Consider the following 18,224-nt stretch of genomic DNA (forward strand, 5'->3'; position numbering starts at 1 on the left):
GGAAGGAGGCACGTTCTTCCTGAGCCTCCTGATCGCCACTGAATCCCCCTCCGAGAGAAGTCCATCTCCTGGAATGTGCCAGAAGGTCATATGGAAAAGGTCAGGGTCAGAGACACAGATCTTCTTCCCAGCTGTTTCACGTCCAATTCTACGAGGTGGGAAGGGATGAGGGCTGCCCTATTGCTAAAGTCCTTACATTCTGGGTCCCTTTAAAAATTGAAAACAGGGGACTTCCCTGGTGGTGCATTGGTTAAGATTCCATGCTTCCAATGCAGGGGGCGCAGGTTGGATCCCTGGTCAGGGAACTAAGGTCCCCCATGCCACGCAGTGCAGCCAAAAAAAATAAATAGAGAAAAACTGAAAACAAAAAATCGAACCTGTCAAGCCACGTAAAGCAACGTCGGCTTTGACTGCAGAGCTCAGGAATCTCCAGTCCTTTCCAGACCGATCCCCCAGCTTGGCTGAGATTATGGGGGGCGAATGATTCACAGAAGAATAGCAGTTTCGGGTCTGGGCTGGAGGACGGGTCGGAGCCTGTGGGGAGACAGCCTGGGTCTCCCTGAGCCTGGGGACCCGGGCTGCCTTGTGGCCACTGCAGCTGGCCGTCCTCTAAGCCGAGCAGAGTGATGACGACCGACTGAGCTTCCTCTCTGGGGAGGAAACAGTTAAAATCCTGAGGCAGCTGCAGTCAGCTGGGCGTGGTTCTCCCATCTGACTGGGGCCGCAGGATTCTGGGCCCAGGAGCGGAGGAAGCACAGCTCTGGTGCAGAACTTCCACATGGCTGAGTTTGATCTGATGGCTCCAGGGCCGCTGCCCGGGGTTCCCGCTCACCCTCCGGCCACTCTCAGCCCAGACCGTGGGTCGGCCAGCCCAGCAGAAGAAGAGGACGCAGCCGCCCCGGGGAGCTCCCCGGGGGAGAGCTGGGGACAGAGCCGTGGCTCTGCCTGGCAGGGGCGTCCTGGGGCGGAGGTGGAGGCGGAGGTCCTGTGCGACTTCTGCCTCGGGGCCAGCAGGGTGAGGGCCGTGAAGTCCTGCCTGACCTGCATGGTGAACTACTGCCCGGAGCACCTGCGGCCGCACCAGGAGAACAGCAGGCTGCACGGCCACCAGCTGACAGAGCCCATGAAGGACTGGGACCTGCTCGTGTGCCCGGCACACCACAGCCCCCTGGTTGCCTTCTGCTGCCCCGATGGGCAGTGCATCTGCCAGGAGTGCGGCCGGGCCGAGCACAGGGGCCATGCCTCTGACTCCCTCGATGCCGCCCACAGGGACAAGGAGGCAAGTGCTGGGGTCTGTGCGGAGAAGGAGGTGGGGAGGCCGTGGGCCAGGGAGAGGCCTGGCCTCTGCCTCAGCTCCTGGGGCTGCCGGCTTCACTCCTGTGCTCTTAGCTTTGGCCCCTGGCCGTGCAGCCAGCAGCCCTGTCTCTTGCATTTGCTTTGGTTACTCTGTCGCCATCTCGGTCCTGCTGTCCCTGTACTCTCTGTCTGCGTCTGTCGCTCCTGTGGCAAGTTTCCCACTATTTCTCACTCAGCTTTTGGTGACTCATCCGTGGGTGGGTGTTGGGTGCAGAAGGTGTTTCCCTCTGGCTGGATCTGAGTGGCAATGAATGCAATGTAAAGCTTAGCAGAAATTCAAGAGAAAAGAGCCTAAACTTTGCCTGAAGTTCTCTTTTTCCCTTTACCCCAAACAAGAGATCAGTAGCAAGGGCCCCTTTGGAGATACCGGGTATGAAATCCAAGAGCTTGAATAGTGCCGAGATAACAGAGAACTGGAAACTTCCCTCTGGGTACAATGTCAAGGACTGCTTACCTTAGGGAAAATAAATCTCCTCATCAGATAGAGGTATCAGGAGAGACTGAGAAATGCTGTGCTCATAGCCTGTAATTTTATTCCCATCAGGTAGGGCAACTGTTTCTAGAACAGCTGACTTTTCTTTGCCCTGAGAAAGCTGAAAGCCTGGAGAAGTTCCTCGGAATGGATTCATATGCTTCGTTTCTCATACTCGGACTTTCCACGAGCACGTTTGTTCTCAGTGGGGAAGTGCAGTTCTTTTGTCCCACATTTCTTGTATCTAGACTCCGGGCAGCTCCCTGTCTGCGCTGAGCACGGCCCGTGGCTGCGTCTTGGCCCCGGGCTTCCTGGGCAGCAGACAAGGAGCTTCCTAGAGCAGGACCCGCTTATCCACACCCTCCCTTAAGCGTGGATTTTATCCAGCGTTAGTGCGAATTGTTCCAGAAAGCTCTGCATTCCAGATGCCAGTGAGTTACCGTTGTCAACTCCACAATCCACTTGCCAACAGTTCCCAGCATCTCCAGTGCCAGGAAATGTCCACTCAGGAGAGCAGGTCACTGCCACCCACTCCCCACGTTCACAGCCACGTTCACAGAGGAGGCTCTGCGTCAGCAGACAGGTCAGAGGATAAAGCTCCATGTAACTGACTACATGGTCTTCATGGAGCCTTGCCGTGTGCTATGTGCTTTCCGTGGATTTTCCCATCCAGTCCTGGAATAACTCACTGAGGTGGTGACTCTTTTCGTCTTCACCAAATTTGTCCAGACTCATACAGATGACTAAGCCATGGAGTGGGAATGGAAGCTTCTGGAAAGCCACCCCACTGGAGGAACACAGGGAAGGACCCCAAGGTCACAATATTATGACCTTACTTTATTTTTTTTGCACCAAAACCCTGCCACACATGTAGAGAGATTAAAGCAGAGTGTACTGCTTTTCCCTTGTTCAGGGTATAATATCTGAATTCTGTTACATTTAACTGGAAAAGTGATGTGTGCCCCCGTTCAGAAACAATCTCCACCAAATACTGAGATAGATTTTCCCAGAAAAGCCCTCCCTCCCAGCCTGGATCTGCCCATCTCCCTCCTCAGAGGCAGACACCATGATCTACTCTTTTCTTCTGTTTCCTTTCAGAAGTTCTATGCCTGTAGCAGCATAGCTACAGTATGAATTTTAATGTGATGTAAGCTGGTGCATTACAGAGACATAGGGTAATTGTCATTCTGAGCAGGGAGAGTTGTGTTGCTCCTGTGTGGAACCCCAAATTCAGACATCCCAGGAGGGAGCTGTGTCAGGTAAAATACAGACAACTGGGGCAGTTCTTGGTGCTGAAAGCAGGCCGGTTACAGGTGCGATGCAGCAGCCCCGTACCCCAGATCCTTGGTGCGGGCCCAGTTCCCAGCCTCTGCTCCCTGGTGTGCCTATCAGAGTTCCTGCCTTTCCACCCTGCATCCTTGCTTTCAACTCTGAGAGTGGGTGTGTGCTCTGTCAGCGCTTTTTGGGTGGCCCTGCCACGGCTCAGGAGCCAAAAGATTTCTTGCAAGGAGCCCAGGAGACCAGCTCCGAAGACACAGTACCTGGATGAGGCTTCAGCCACCACCAGGGTTATTTTGAAAGTCTTATTAGACATCAGTAAGGCTCCAGAAGCTCCATCTTTCCTCCAGCGAGCCCAAGCCCCCTGGAGCTGCTTGCTGAAGGTCACTTTGGATCGAATCAAGCGCTAGTCACTCAGGAATGTTGTGCAAGGGAAACCGTGAACAGCAGGGCCAGCCACAGGGACACAGAGCGGCCGGGGGCTGCATTGGGTCCACAGCGATGGATTTCTCAGTTCACCGACAGAGCCCCTTCTGAGGCTCCCACGGTCTCTGACTACGCCAGTGGGCAAAAACTCTGGATTTGGGAATTCTGGGTGTTCTCTGATTATTTGTTCTGTGCCGCTGGGCTTCCAGAGCCCAGCTCTTCCCAATGGGGACTCAGCTCTTCCCCTTGCCCAGGCCAGCGTCCCAAAGCCTCTTAGTTTTTTTTTTTTTTTTTTTAAATGGAAGTGTAGTTGATTTACAACGTTGTGTTAATTTCTGCTGTACAGCAAACTGACTCCGTTTTACACATATAGACATTCTTTTTAAAATATTCTTTTCCATTATGGCTTGCCCCAGGAGATTGGATATAGTTCCCTGTGCTCTACAGTAGGATCTTGTTGTTTATCCATTCTACACGTAATAGTTTGCATCTACCAACCCCGAATTCCCAGACCATCCCTCTCCCGCAGCTTTTTTGTTTCTTTTTGGCCACACCCTGCAGCATGCAGAACTTCCCCGACCACTGTGCCCCCTGCAGTGGAAGTGCAGAGTCTTAACCACTGGACCACCAGGGAAACCCTTCCCTTAGCTTTAAGAGCAGCTGATCTTAACTCCACTCACCTTCTCTGAACTCAGGCTCGCTGCTGGGAAATGAAGCTGTGGCATGCGTGTGTGTGAGTTGTGAAGTTTGCACTCTTTCTGTGACTGCTTTCCTGTTCCTTTTCAAGTTTATCAAACATTATCAAGCACTTTCTATGGGCTAAGTGTGCTACACTATCTCAGGGAGCGTGGGCTGTAGTCAGGAAGCCAGGGCAGGTCCACGTCTGCCAAAGGGCTGGGGCAGCACAAAGGCCCTGCTGCGTGTTCCAAGGAGGAAGACCCCTGGCAGTGAGGTCAGGGCAGGTATCTTGGAGGAAGGAAGGCTCGGCTGGGCCCCGCCTTAGACCTTCAGGTCCATTAGTGGCAGGTCACCACATCCGATCTCAGCATTGGTTCCAGAAAGCTCAGGATATGGTGGGGGTCTCGGACACAGTCTGCAGCTAGAGCAGGATCTGAGTTCTGAGAGCCACAAGTGTTCCCGCTTCTTGGGGGCGCTGTTAACCAGCATTGTTCACAGCCCGTCTGCTGCCAAAAGGCGGATGGCTTGAGGCTGTTCAGGAGAATTTCTTCTAGAAGTTCCGAGGAGTGCCTTGGACTCAGTGTTATGCGACTTGTTTTATCCGGAACATTCCACCAGGCTGTGCGTCTTTCAGGAGCAGGGACGGTGTCTTATATAACTGGACTGGCACATAGTGAGCTCTGATCAGCTGGCCAAGGGTTGAAGTCAGGGCCCAGCTGGGACCCTAGTGTTCCCAGACACAGACTCTCTAGAGGGAAACACAAAGCAACTGGCACCATCTGGAATCTCCTTCTCTCTTCTCCCTCCCCCTGCTGTTCCAGTTTGCATCTCTACCCCGACCCTGGCCACTGAGCTGGGTACCACCTTTGCCCTGGAGACAGAAGCAAGAACGATTTTGTTAACATATTCTTGAGGCACCGGAGGAGACGCTAAACCATCTGATGAGGGTCGTAGAGCCTGAGAGAGGCAGGTCTTGTACCCCAGATGTGGTGCCTTTTGCACAGCATCTGCCCTCACCCTGCTGAAGCAGGGAGGGCTCTCTGTGCCCTTGGACATGGGGCCGTCTACTCTCATTGGCACTGCTGTCCTGCTTTTGTGTGGGGCTTGCCTGGGCCTGCGACCCGGAGCCAGGGTCTAAGGCACCCCGTCATTTCCTGGGAACAGGAAAAACTGGAGATGCTGGCCTCCGAAGCGGCCCCGCCTCTTGTGATAGGCAGGAGTGCCTGCTTGTGGGGTGACTCACTCAGAGGTCCCCGTTAGGCACTTGGGAGTCCCTTTCTCCTTTTATGGCAATCCGCAGACAGTGGGGAGAAGCCCCCTCCCTGGACACTCTGGGGGTCTCCCGTGTCCCCGGATGGTGCTGGGGCCGACCGCTTTAATACGCTCTGCACTCGTTGCTAACGTGTGTTCTGTTGTATCTCCCACCACCTTTCAACAAGCAGCTCCTGTCCCCTCCCGTCGTGGAACAGGTCACTGGGTAATAAGCCTTCTAGACAGACCAAGATTCCACGTTGCCCCCAAATAGGCCGGACCCCGCATCTTCCCTGCTTCCCCCACTCCCGGGCATCAGGTCTCAGGCCTCAGGGGTGGGAGGTCACCTGGACTCACTCGGCTCTGAGTCAGGGCCGCAGGGCCTGAGCAAACGTTGCCAGGCTTCTGCAGAGGGAGGCGAGTCCCCCGCCTGCCTGGGCTGCCACCACTGGGGCCTGGGATTCCCGTGGGCTTCAGTGGGAGGAAGGGGAAGACGCGTCACGGTGCCCCCGCACCCCGAGTTCTGTTAGGGCGAGTGCAGACACGCTGCTGTGAAAATGAGTGAAAGCTCTCCTTTCTGTTGCTGCTGTCTCGTGCCCTTGTGGACGCAGAAAGTGACAGGGCCTCTGAAGTTTGCAAAGGCTCTGGTTTCATGCCTCGGCATGTTCTCGGCAGACAGTGCTTGGGGAGTTTCAGGAGGCGAGAGTGGGGCTGGGCAGGGGCGTCGACGTGGGCAAACCCGGGGTTCTCAGGCGGGCACTTGCCTCAGCGGGGAGGGTTCGCTCCGCCTGCATCCGGCAGAGAATAAGAGTCCGTGATGGAAAGCGGCCGAGGTAGTGCTAGCAACGATGAGGATAATGACACTACTGACACGGATGGAGCGCCTGCAGCGTGCGCGCTCCTGTACAGAGTTCCTGCTGACATGCCTCCCATCCCTGCGGGAGCCCTGCGAATTGGGCACTTTAGCTGCTCCCACCTCACAGGTGAAGAAATGCAAGTGTGGAGGCGTTAAGTAGATTTTCCCGAAGTCTCATCTGCTAACTAGAAACCCTGGGATGCCCACCCCCGACTTCAAGCGCCCTGTGCTCCTTGTCAGGCCGTTCTGGGCCGGATGGGCTGGACTCAACTCCACTGACAACCGTGTGACCTTGGATAGGTGGCTCCATTTTCTCACCTGTACAATGGAGATAATGTGTTTACCTGCTATGGGCATGGTCAGGATGATAAGAGGTGACACAGAGAAATGCTTGAAGCGATGCCCAGTGCAGCGTAAGCCCTCCCTGCATTTTAGCCAGTTCACCCCAGGAAGTGCCGGCACACAGCTGACCCTCTGTGCCTCCACTGAGGGTGGGTGCTCCAGCCTGGCTTCTGAGAGCAGCTTCTGAGACAGACTCCCCTTTCCATGGAAGAAGGGCAGACGGTGCCCTTGCTCCTGGGGACCTTCCGAGTGCCCTGGGCTCCTTCCTCCTTGACGCTGACCTTTCCTCTTCTTAGGCTGAGCTTCGGATCACCCAGTTAGACCTGGAGCGGAAACTCAAGTTGAATGAAAATGCCATCGCCAGGCTCCAAGACAACCATAAATCTGTTCTGGTAAGGCTGGCCGGGGTCACCTGCCGGGCTTTGGCGCTGCTGCATGCCCAGCCAGGCCCACCCGGGGTTGTGGGATGCAGGGTGCAGGCCCGGCCCCCATGTGCACGGGCCCCATGGGTTTTATCATTGGGTGAGAACTGTGGGTACAGATAAGGTCGGCCACACTGCAGGGTGGCTTCAACTTGTTATGGGGATTTGCTATGAAATTAGTTCAAGATTCAGAACTGGCAAGTGATTTACTTTTTAATGTTATAGAGTAGAAGCAAGCTAGTCCTGTAATGACAGTGTCCTTATTTGTACATGTGTATATGCTTTTTTGACCGGGAGAAAAGGGTGTATGTGGGAGTCAAGGGGGGTGGTTAGCCAGAGCTCCAGAAATTATGCATAATCGTGGATTCTTCCATCATAGGAGGGTGTTCTGCATGCACTTCTCACCAGTCCTAAATCCTGGCAGCCAGAAAAGAGAGGTGAGAGCTGCTGGATTAGTGGATGGTACTTGATAAGGCCAGTGGCGTGCCAGGCTACTTAGTTTTAGTCTCTCTGGTTTATGACCACTTTCTATAATAAACCCTAAGTAGACCCAAACAGTTCCACAAAGGTTTCTCATTAGTGGCAAGCCAATAACCACAACTCAGAGGAGAATGCAAAACAACTACCCTATGGCAGTCAGTCAGCAGCAGCATCTTTGCATATCAAGAATGATTCTATCCATTCATCCATCCATCCACCTACGTATCCACTATCCATCCATCCACCCATCCATCCATCCACCCACCTATCCATCCATCCATCCACCCATCCATCTATCCATCCATCCATCCATCCACCCATCTGTCCATGCATCCATCCATCCATCACCTACCCATCCACTCACCCGTCCATCCATCCATCCATCCATCCATCCATCCATCCATCCATCCATCCACCCACCTATCCATCCATCCATCCACCCATCCATCTATCCATCCATCCACCCCTCCGTCTATCCATCCATCCATCCATCACCTACCCATCCACTCACCCATCCATCCATCCATCCATCCATCCATCCATCCATCCATCCACCCACCCACCCATCCACCTGCCCATCCATCCATCCATCCACCCATCTGTCCATCCATCCATCCATCACCTACCCATCCACTCACCCATCCATCCATCCATCCATCCATCCGTCCATCCATTCACCCACCTATCCATCCATCCATCCACCCATCCATCTATCCATCCATCCATCCATCCATCCACCCATCCGTCCGTCCATCCATCCATCCATCCATCACCTACGCATCCGCTCACCCATCCATCCATCCATCCGTCCATCCATCCATCTATCCATATCTAATACATGTAACCATTTCAACTTAATTTCTTCCTTCTTGGTGTTTATAACTAACTGGCTGTGGAAGAATGAATACCTATTTCTTACCCATATAGTCTTATGAAAAGAAGAACAATAATTATCACTTTTAAAGTCTTGGAAACCTTCAGAGATTGTTGATTTCCATGCTCAGTGTAATCTGGAGAACCGCATGGAGCATCTTGCCTTTTTCCAGCTCTTTATTTTCCAGACACTTTGATCCCTACTCAGTTCTTCTCTTAACTGCATGGTAACCAGGTGAGGTAGTTACCATAGTGGCCACCATGTAGGAGGTACATGAGGACACAGAGACAACAAGAATCGTCCAGGGTCCCTAGATTGATGGGACAGGAGAGCCTGCAAGTGTTGCTCCCTTGACCTAAGAATTACTCAGTCTGTTGAAATGGCGGTGCTTTAGTTTCTTTATCTAAGAAATGGGGACTGTAGTAGTACAGTCGTGCCTTGGTGTCCTCAGGGGATTGGTTTTAGGACAACCCCCAATCCCCCCACCACGGATACCAAAATCCACAGATGCTCAAGTCCCTTGTATAAAATGGCCTAGTGTTTGCACGTAAACCTACGCATATCCTCCCGTATACTTTAAATCTTCTCTAGATTACTTACAATACCGGATAAAATGTAAATGCTATGTAAATAGTGGCCAGCTTGGCAGAGTCTAGTTTTGCTTTTTGGAACTTTCTGGAATATTTTCCCAAATATTTTCGTTCTGTGGTTGGTTGAATTCGTGGATGTGGAGTCCGCAGGTATGGAGGGACATCTGTATTTACCTTCTAGGGTCGCCGTGAGAGAGCGTGTATGCAGTGCTCAGAACAATGCCCGGCCCATGATGAGCACTTACTAAATGTGGCCGGTATTGTATTACTATGCTGTGTAATTAAAAAGTGACCAGGCAGGCGGCAGGACCCCAGGAGGACAGAAAATAGTACCTGGAGGGGCTGCTCAGAGGGCTCTCAGATGGGATGGGCATGGAGGGACAATGGGGGAGATTGAAGGCAGGGTGAGCAAAGGAAAGTGTTTCCAAGAACGTTACATGAAGTTTAACCAGGTAATTTGTGTTGGGGCAACGATCTGGAGTTGGGCGTTGTCAGAGGGAGCCGTCAGCACCAGGACCTAAGAACTACCAAAGAGAAGTGGAAACCGTTGAAAACGTGGATTGAAGTTGTAAATATGACATTGACTGAAGGCATTTGTAAAGGATGTGGAAGGATAGAATCCAACATGCACAAGTGCCATCATGCAAATCCTTGCTATTCATCACATGGAATTTGTTTTATATATTTTTGAACGTGGCATTCCATTCTGCATAGGTAGGCTGGTCCTGCGATGCTTAGGTGCTGTGGACACCTGCACACACCCTAAACATTTTGTGCCTGGCACAGACACCATAGGGTTAGATGTGCTTTTGGCTCAGATGGACCCGGTGGGCAGTTTAACTGGACATAAATGAAATGCTAAGAAAGCAAATCCATGCTACTGATTTGTACAAAGAAGCCAAATTATTATTTTACCGCAAGAAACATGACTATCAAGTGTACTGAATACGCACATTGTCCTGGTTGGTAGACTGATGTCACAAACTTGAAGAGCAGCCCGACTGTCAGAGCTGGACTCAGAAATCAGATAATTCACTCTCTCATCTGATGGATGAGAGACTAAGGGAATGATTGGCAAATAAGTACTTATACCCTGGAGAGTCCTTCTTGTTTCCGGGAACCCAGGATTCAAATGAGAATAAAGGCTTGCTTTTACAATAGGAAATCGCTCCCTGATTTGCGGGTTTCTCGGGTTTGCGTTTCTGCGTGTTGAGCTTTGAGAAGCTTGGACGCCTCACTAACAGGCTCTTCACCCCCCCGCCCCTCCCCCCGCCAGGTGTCGGTGTCGGAGGTAAAGGCAGTGGCCAAGGAGCAGTTTGGGAATCTCCTTGCTGCCATGAGGAAGGCCCAGGCTGACATGATGCTTTTCTTGGAGGAGAAGGAACAAGCTGCCCTGGGCCAGGCCAATGGCATCAAGACCCACCTGGAGTACAGGAGCGCAGAGATGGAGAAGACCAGGCAGGAACTGGACAGAATCGCTGCCATCGGCAACCCCGTGCTTTTCCTGGAGGTATGGGCTGCCATGCCGCTGACGCCAGGGAGACCTTTGCTCTGCTCGGCCTGTGGCGCACGGGGGAGGGGGACTGCCCGCTGATAAACGGGTGCGCAGGGAGCTGTGAGGGCAGAGAGGAGCTGAGTACAGGGGTACAGGAGGGAGGGCTTTCCAGAGCAGAGAGGCTGGAACCGGGTCGTGGAAGACGCATCCTGTGCCAGCAGCGGCAACGGCATGTGCCGAGGCAGAGAGGTTTGAGACAGCACAGCTGACTTGGGGAACTGAGGTGCTTTCACAGGGATGGGGTGTGGGATGCTGGGTACAGAGTGATGGGAGGCGAGGCTGGCGGGACCAGGTGGGCATCTGGCTGTAGAAGCTTGCTCTTCATCGTGAAGGCACAGCAGCCCAGGGAGGACTTCAGCTGAGGGGTGATGAGCTCAGGCCTCAGTGTGCTTTATAAACCGCTCCGACAGTGGAGGGATGCTTGCTGGGCCGGGGTGAGACCCGGGTCCTGCTGCCTTTCGGAGAGGGCTGCACGCGCTGGGGGTGACTGAGGACAGACAGCCCAGCAGAGAAGATGAGACCTTTCATTACCATGTGCCATTCATTGTATGTTAAGCCACCTGCCATCAGACATTCCATCCTCCTGGATCTGTCACTAGAGCGCTGTGTAGTTTTTAGCAAGTCACTTGACCTTTTTGGGTCTCAAATTCCTCATTTATAAACAAGCAGGTCGGAGTCAATGATTTCCAAGGCTCCTTCAGTGCTAATATTCCTACATACAAATAATTCTTTTATTGCATTTTGGGAAGATTCCGTTCCAGTTAATGGCAGACATAAATGTTTATTATGAAAAAAAGCCTTGGAAAATATGGAAAAATATAAAGGAACACGATCATTCATATTCCCATCACCCAAGATAATCATCGTTAGCCTTGTAGTGAGTGAGAGAAAGAGAAGCAGACAGAGACAGACAGACATACCAAAGAATGTCTTTCAGTTCCTTTACTTTTCAATATCAAAACAAAGAAACTATGAAGAAAAATTTGGCTTCCCATGTCATGAGTTTCCTAAAGAGCATATAAATAATTTTTAAAAAGAAATAAAATCTCTTTATTTTTTTCTCCTTTTGTAACTTTAACATAAAAACTTTAATATGTATAAAATATATTTTAGTATAGGCCAACTTATTTTAGTTAAACATAACTTCTTTTTCCACACATTTTTAGCCAATCGAAATGACATGTATTGTTCCCCAGTGATTCTTTTTTTTTAGAAATAGACCATTTTTTTTTATTTTATTTTTTATTTTTTCGCTGTGCCGTGCAGTATGAGGGATCTTAGTGCCCCAACCAGGGATCCAACTCTCGCCCCCTGCCTTGGAAGCATAGAGTCTTAACCACTGGACCGCCAGGGAAGTCCCCCCAGTGATCTAAAATGTTACTTTTATCATATATGGCACTAACTCTACATATGGTGTTAAAATGTTCATTTTTCTCCCTGTCTACTCTCTGGCTTGGCCTCTTTCTTCTCTTCCATTATTAATCTAACCATTCTGGTACAGCTGTTTTCATCGCTAAGTTTTCTGCCGTACCCACCCTGTAATCCAGTGCTTCCATTGCGTTTGAGTTTTGATAATGTGTTACACCTGAAAGCAACCTTTCCTGATCACTGCAGAGTTTTGAAGCATGAGAGGCTTGATAATGTGATTACCTATGTGAAAACACTTTTCAAACTCTAAAGCACAGAACAAGAATTAGAGAACACTGTATTGGATTGAACCGACTAGGAAAATGCAGCAGCAAGCACTCCCGCCTGAGGACTTGTCTGTGAATCTTCCAAGTGCTACACCCCTTCCTCCATCCCTGTCGTGGTTTGTGTTTAAATTAGTTAAAAAAAAAAAAAAAAAAAGTACTGATAGAATGAAGGTTGCAGGAATGTTACTGCCATCTGCGCTGTTGGTGTAACACATTTGTTCTTCGATTCCCTGTCTGGGCTGTGTATTGCATCTGCTCGTGGGTGCCTAGTATCTCTTGATTTTTCAAAGTCCACTTTCCCAGTTAAAAAACACGAATGCTTTCTACATTATCAGACACTGAGCTGGACCCATTACACACACTTTCTTTGTGAAGTGCACGTCACCATCAGCCTATTTTACAGATGAGGAAAGTGCCGTATTGAGGAGGACAGCCCTGTTTAAGAAGCACAGAAGCCAGGGCAAGTTCTGCCGTGTGTCCTTTCCTGCAGGAGTACTGCAAGTTCAAGAACATGAAGGACGATGCTTTCCCCAGTGTCTACATTGGACTCAAGGACAAGCTCTCGGGCATCCGCAAGGTCATCACGGACACCACCGCACACCTGATCCAGTTGCTGCAGAACTACAAGGAGAAGCTCCAGGAGTTCTCCAAGGAAGGTGAGAAGCTGTGGCTTGAAGTGTCTCGGAGGGGCTGACGCGGGAGGTGGGAGTTGGGAGGGAGAGCAGAACCGGGGAGCTTCTCATTTTCAGAGCCATCCTCTGGCTAGCCGTGCTACTGATGGACACTTACCTTGATGACTGAGACCAGAGAATGTGAGTCAGTCACATCACGCCCTTGGCCGGCATCTCCGAGACTAGCTTCTGAGGTTGCTGATGCCTGTACTTTCAAGGGAAATCCAAGTCAGGCTGGGGTCTTTCCTCGGCGTGTTTTACTTTAGTGTGGTCCATTGAGCAGGGGTCTCTGACACGTGACTAGTGTCCGGGCCCTTCTTCCCCGAGGAAGCCCAGGGAAGAGGGGCTGGGGGTTCCTGCTTCTTAGGTTCTCCTGCCCACCTGGACAGGTGTGCATTCACAATTCTCTGATTTTCTAGAGGAGTACGACATCGGAACTCAGGTGTGTGCCCTCACTGAACACAAACACTGGACCTCAGAACCGGAGCCCAGCACCAGGCAGCAGTTCCTCCTGTGTAAGTCGTGAACAGCTTCCCTTTCCCTGGGTGTGGGTGTACGTGTGAGGCTTTGGAAGCAAGGATGCCGTCTCTCACGTAGGTTTCAGGTTCTTGCAACATCAGGGTCTATTCCCAAATGGTACATTTTAAAAAGTTTAATTTAAAAAAAATTTGAACTTTTCATTTTGAAACAGTTTCAAACTTACTAAAACATTGCAAAAAGAGGACCAAGAATTCTTGTATACCTTTCATCCGGTTTTTCCAAACATTAACACTTTACGTTACAACGGTCCACTGATCCAAACTGGAAAATGAAATTACTGCAAGTCTATTAACTAATCTATGGAATTTATTCAGGTTTCACGAGGTATTCCTCCCAGTGTCCTTTTTCTGGCTGCAAGTCCGGTCCAAGGTCACAGATGTTTCTTTGTCTCCAGTCTGGGTCCAGTCCCTTTGTCCTTCTGTGTCCTTCATGACCTTGGCCCTTTCAAAGATCCTGGCTAGTTCCCAAATGGCTCCCTGTTAAGTCTAACTTGGCCAGAACTGCAAAACCCATTGTCCTGTCATGATGTGGGAGTGTCCTGGGCTGTCAGCATTTTTGCAAACACGTTATTTCCAATCAATACTTCCTTATCGTTAACAAGGCAGGGAGGTTTCATCTCCCAGGAGAGGAAGGGCTGCATCTGGGTAGTCAAGGCTCACTTTTAGGACATGCAGCTGCTTCATCTATTTGGAACGTGCTGTTGAACCCTGCTTCTGCTTGCTTTCTGGGGGTGAGCGCTGGCTGACCAACTCCTGAACCCCTTTTGCTCTGGTCGTGACGTGGAGCCTCGGGTTCGATGACTGTCTCCTGTTCTTTCCACAGCTCCTCATTTTCCCCAGGACCTCTCGGTTTCCACACAGTTTCCTTGATTTATTCTTTCCTGCTTCCTGACACCAGCACGTCTATGTTTTTTCTTTAAAATAAATTTATTTATTTATTAATTATCTATTTTTGGCTGCGTCGGGTCTTCGTTGCTGTGCGCGGGCTTTCTCTAGTTGCGGCTAGCAGGGGCTACTCTTTGTTGTGGTGCACGGGCTTCTCATTGCGGTGGCTTCTCTTGTTGCAGAGTGCGGGCTCTAGGTGTGCGGCTTCAGTAGTTTTGGCGCGTGGGCTCAGTAGTTGTGGCACATGGGCTTCAGTAGTTGTGGCTCACGGGCTCTAGAGCTCAGGCTCAGTAGTTGTGGCACACGGGCTTAGTTGCTCCGCGGCATGTGGGATCTTCCCGGACCAGGGCTTGAACCCGTGTCCCCTGCATTGGCAAGCGGATTCTTAACCACTGCGCCACCAGGGAAGCCCCACATGTATGTTTTACTAACAGATATAGTTAATACAAGAAGCCAAACACCTTTTGTGCTTAACATTAAAATAAAAGTGAACCACATCCTATTATAATCTGTTTTCTGTTGCATGAAAGTTGTCTCTTTTCATGCATGATATTAACTTTTGCTCCTAGAGTATTGCTGTGAACTTTTAGCCTTTTATGGACTCACATCATTTCACCTGTCCAGGTTCTGTCAAATTGCCAACTTGACTGACCAGTGGGAGCCACTTGTAAGCTGGCCTCTGTGACCTTTAAGCCTTGACCTTCTGCCCTTGAGATTCTAAAAAGTATTGCTGCTTTCTGGCACTAACAGAATGTTCCAGACCCATTCTGGTTTTCTTGTCCCAAGGCATAGAATCACCTACCCTGTAAGGAGCCCTGGGTTGCCCTAGATGAGAAGAGTACTAACGCACTCATTCATTTGGCACGTGTATACCGAGCATCTTCTCAGAGCTAGAACCCCAGGATAGAGTCCCGCATAAAATGTGGAGCTGATAGAATAAAAGGAGAACATTCATGAAACAAACACACTGATAAATAATTACACATTGTGATGAGTACCAGGAAGTTATAAAGCCAGGGTTCTCCGACAGACATTGACAGGCAGGCATGGAGACCTCTTTGAGGACAGACTCACAACCGCAACCCGAACGGATCAGTCGGGATCTCCCTGACTCAGGTCAGGGCGAGGACCCCACCGTGGAGGGAACGGTCTGTGCCGAAGCCGCCCGAGCGGGTTCAGCATTGGGTGGGTCTGAGGTCAGGGTGCTGGAGTGTGGAGGTCAAGGGGGAGAGGGCAGGAGACGAGGTTGCTGACGCAGGCAAGCGCCAGTCACACAGGGCTGCGTGGCCAGGGAGGCAGGTCACCGCTTTTTCCTAAGGGCAGGGGCGCCATCAGGGGCTGTAAGCTGGGGCGACGCGATTCACCTTAGCTGGCTCCCTGAAGCGAGCTCCTGTCAGGGAGAAGGTCTGGGCGGGGGAGGCGGGAGAGAGTACCCCGACCAGTGTGGGGCTACTGCACGCTCTGGGGGAGATTTGGGGGTGGCTTAGATGGGGGTGAAGCAGGGCACTGAGAGGACTCAGGGCTGCCTGTGTGTGTGGTGGGACAAGATGTGGGAGGATGAGGGAAAAGAAATGGAGTGTGACTTGGGCACCTGGGTGCGTGGAGGTGTTGTTCTCTGGGACCAGGAAGAGAATGTGTGGGGCGGGGGACTGCTTGAGGGTTCCCCTGCTAAATATTGGCCAGATATTTTAACAAATGAGTGAATCAAATGTGGGTGTATGAGTGCCTGTCTGCCCCAAACCCTTGCCGACACTGGGTAGAAAAGTGCCTGGATTTCAGGACGTATTTGTTTGAATGAATGAAAGCGTGAGCCCATCCGTAGGTTTTACTTCTTGATTCAGTGCAGCAAATAATACAGTAAATTCCAAGCAATTTGAGCTTCAGGAAGGAAGGAGGTGGGTTGACTTGTCAAAAGGGGTCTGGGACCACTTACGACCTGCATGGGCGAGGTACCCCCCCGCAAGCAGTTCTCCGTGACACTGCCCTGGCGTCCCACAGTTTAGCTCGGTTCTGGCACTGCCTGGAGATGGCGTCAGATCCCACAGAATGGCTCCCACTTCAGATGCCAGTCGCCAAGTATTGGGTCCCCAGGTGACGGACAACTTCTGTCCTACTTGGCTACAAATCAGAGGTTCCCAGGACCCCCCACCCCAGCCCTGGACTCGAGCATTTGCTAGAACAGCTCACAGAAGTCAGGGAGACACTTATATTCACCAGTTTATTAAAGGATGTGGTAAAGGACACAGATGAGCAGCCAGATGGAGAGAGAGAGGCACGGGGCAAGGCTGGGGAGGGTCCTGATTTCAGGAGCTTCTGTCCCCATGGAGATGGGGTGCATCGCCTTCTGGTGTGGATGTTTGCCAACCTGGAAGCACTCAGAACCCTGCACTATTGAGATTTTATGGAGGCTTCATCTCATAGGCATGATGGCCCACTAACTCCATTTCCAGCCCCTCTCACTTCTCATGAGAATAGGAGTTAGGGCTGCAAGTTCCAAGCTTCTAGTCATGACTTGGTCTCTCTGGTGACCAGCCAGCCCCCTCCAGGAGCCCACCCAGAGTTGCCTCGTCAGAACAAAAGATACATGTATAACCTGGGAAATTACAAGGGTTTCAGTAGCTCTGTGTCGGGAACAGGGGCCAAAGACCAAATATTAGAACAACAGATGGTCCTAGTGCTCTTATCACTCAGGAGATCACAGGGAGCTTTGTGCCGGCAAACGGGAACCAGAGACCAAATATATATTTATTATAAATCACAATATCACACTTGCGTTCTGTTTTCTGGTTTTCACCCATCTCTTTTCTGGGAAGGAACAGGGGTCTGGGAGACGGATGTCTTTTCGTCCTTTGGAGGCTCGCTAGGTTTGAAGTGTTGGGTCTGAATCAGCTGTCGGTCCCTGACTTTCTGTGTCCCCTCAGATGCCTGTGACGTTGCCTTCGATCCCGACACGGCACACAGGTACCTCCGGCTGCAGGAGGACAACCGCAAGGTCACCAACACCACGCCCTGGGCGCACCCATACCCGGGCCTCCCCAGCAGGTTCACACACTGGCGGCAGGTGCTGGCCCAGCAGAGCCTCTACCTGCATAGGTACTACTTCGAGGTGGAGCTCTCCGGGGCGGGCATCTACGTGGGCCTGACGTGCCAGGGCATCGACCGCAAGGGCGAGGAACGCAATGGTTGCATTTCCGGAAACGACTTCTCCTGGAGCCTCCAGTGGGATGGCAAGGGGTTCAGGGCCTGGCACAGTGACACGGAGACCCCACTCAGGGCCCGCCCTTGTCGGAGGCTGGGAGTCTATGTGGACTTCCCCGGAGGCGTCCTCTCCTTCTACGGCATTGAGCAGGAGGCCATGACGCTGGTGCACCGTTTCGACTGTAAGTTTTCAGAGCCTGTCTACCCAGCCTTCTGGCTTTCCAAGAAGGACAACACCATCCGGATTGCGGATCTGGGAGAGGAACCCGAGAAGCCGGCACCGACCCCGGTGGAGCCTGCTCCCTAGATGCCGGGGTCCAGAGCCCAGACCTGTGCTAACACACAGATGGGGCGGCAGCTTGCGTTTTAAGGCTGACTGGGGGGCAGAGTCTCTGCCAGCGGTTGCTGGCTTCAGAAATCACGTGGGTCACAGGATGAGGGGAAGGGTCTCTGGCCGCCGCCTTGGGCTCCATGCAGCACTGTTCCCCACGTTTGCAATAACCCTCAGGCCCTAAGTCCCCCTCGCCATCTTCTCGTGATGTCCTGTCTGCTCGGGTGAACAGTGCACGGTGCCCAGAGGTGGTCACCAGGAATCCTCAGAACCGTCAGAAAGACTGCAGAGGAATCAGAATAAATCGCTAACTTTATCTCGCTTCC

General features: G+C 51.6%; 1 protein-coding gene across 1 annotated transcript; it reads left to right on the forward strand.

Moving 5' to 3' along the window:
* Positions 1-684: 684 nt before the first annotated feature.
* Positions 685-18,220, forward strand: TRIM16 (tripartite motif containing 16). Its single transcript, XM_089900310.1, has 6 exons — positions 685-1,279; positions 6,956-7,051; positions 10,302-10,535; positions 12,765-12,930; positions 13,365-13,460; positions 17,291-18,220. Exons 1-6 carry the CDS (start codon positions 779-781, stop codon positions 17,872-17,874), a joined length of 1,677 nt encoding a protein of 558 aa, XP_089756436.1. The 5' UTR covers positions 685-778; the 3' UTR covers positions 17,875-18,220.
* The last annotated feature ends 4 nt before the right edge of the window (positions 18,221-18,224 follow it).

The sequence above is a fragment of the Delphinapterus leucas genome, chromosome 19, assembly GCF_059928025.1.
Source record: "Delphinapterus leucas isolate spDelLeu-1000000601 "Yukka" chromosome 19, BTC_Dleu_Yukka2, whole genome shotgun sequence".
Lineage (NCBI taxonomy): Eukaryota > Metazoa > Chordata > Mammalia > Artiodactyla > Monodontidae > Delphinapterus > Delphinapterus leucas.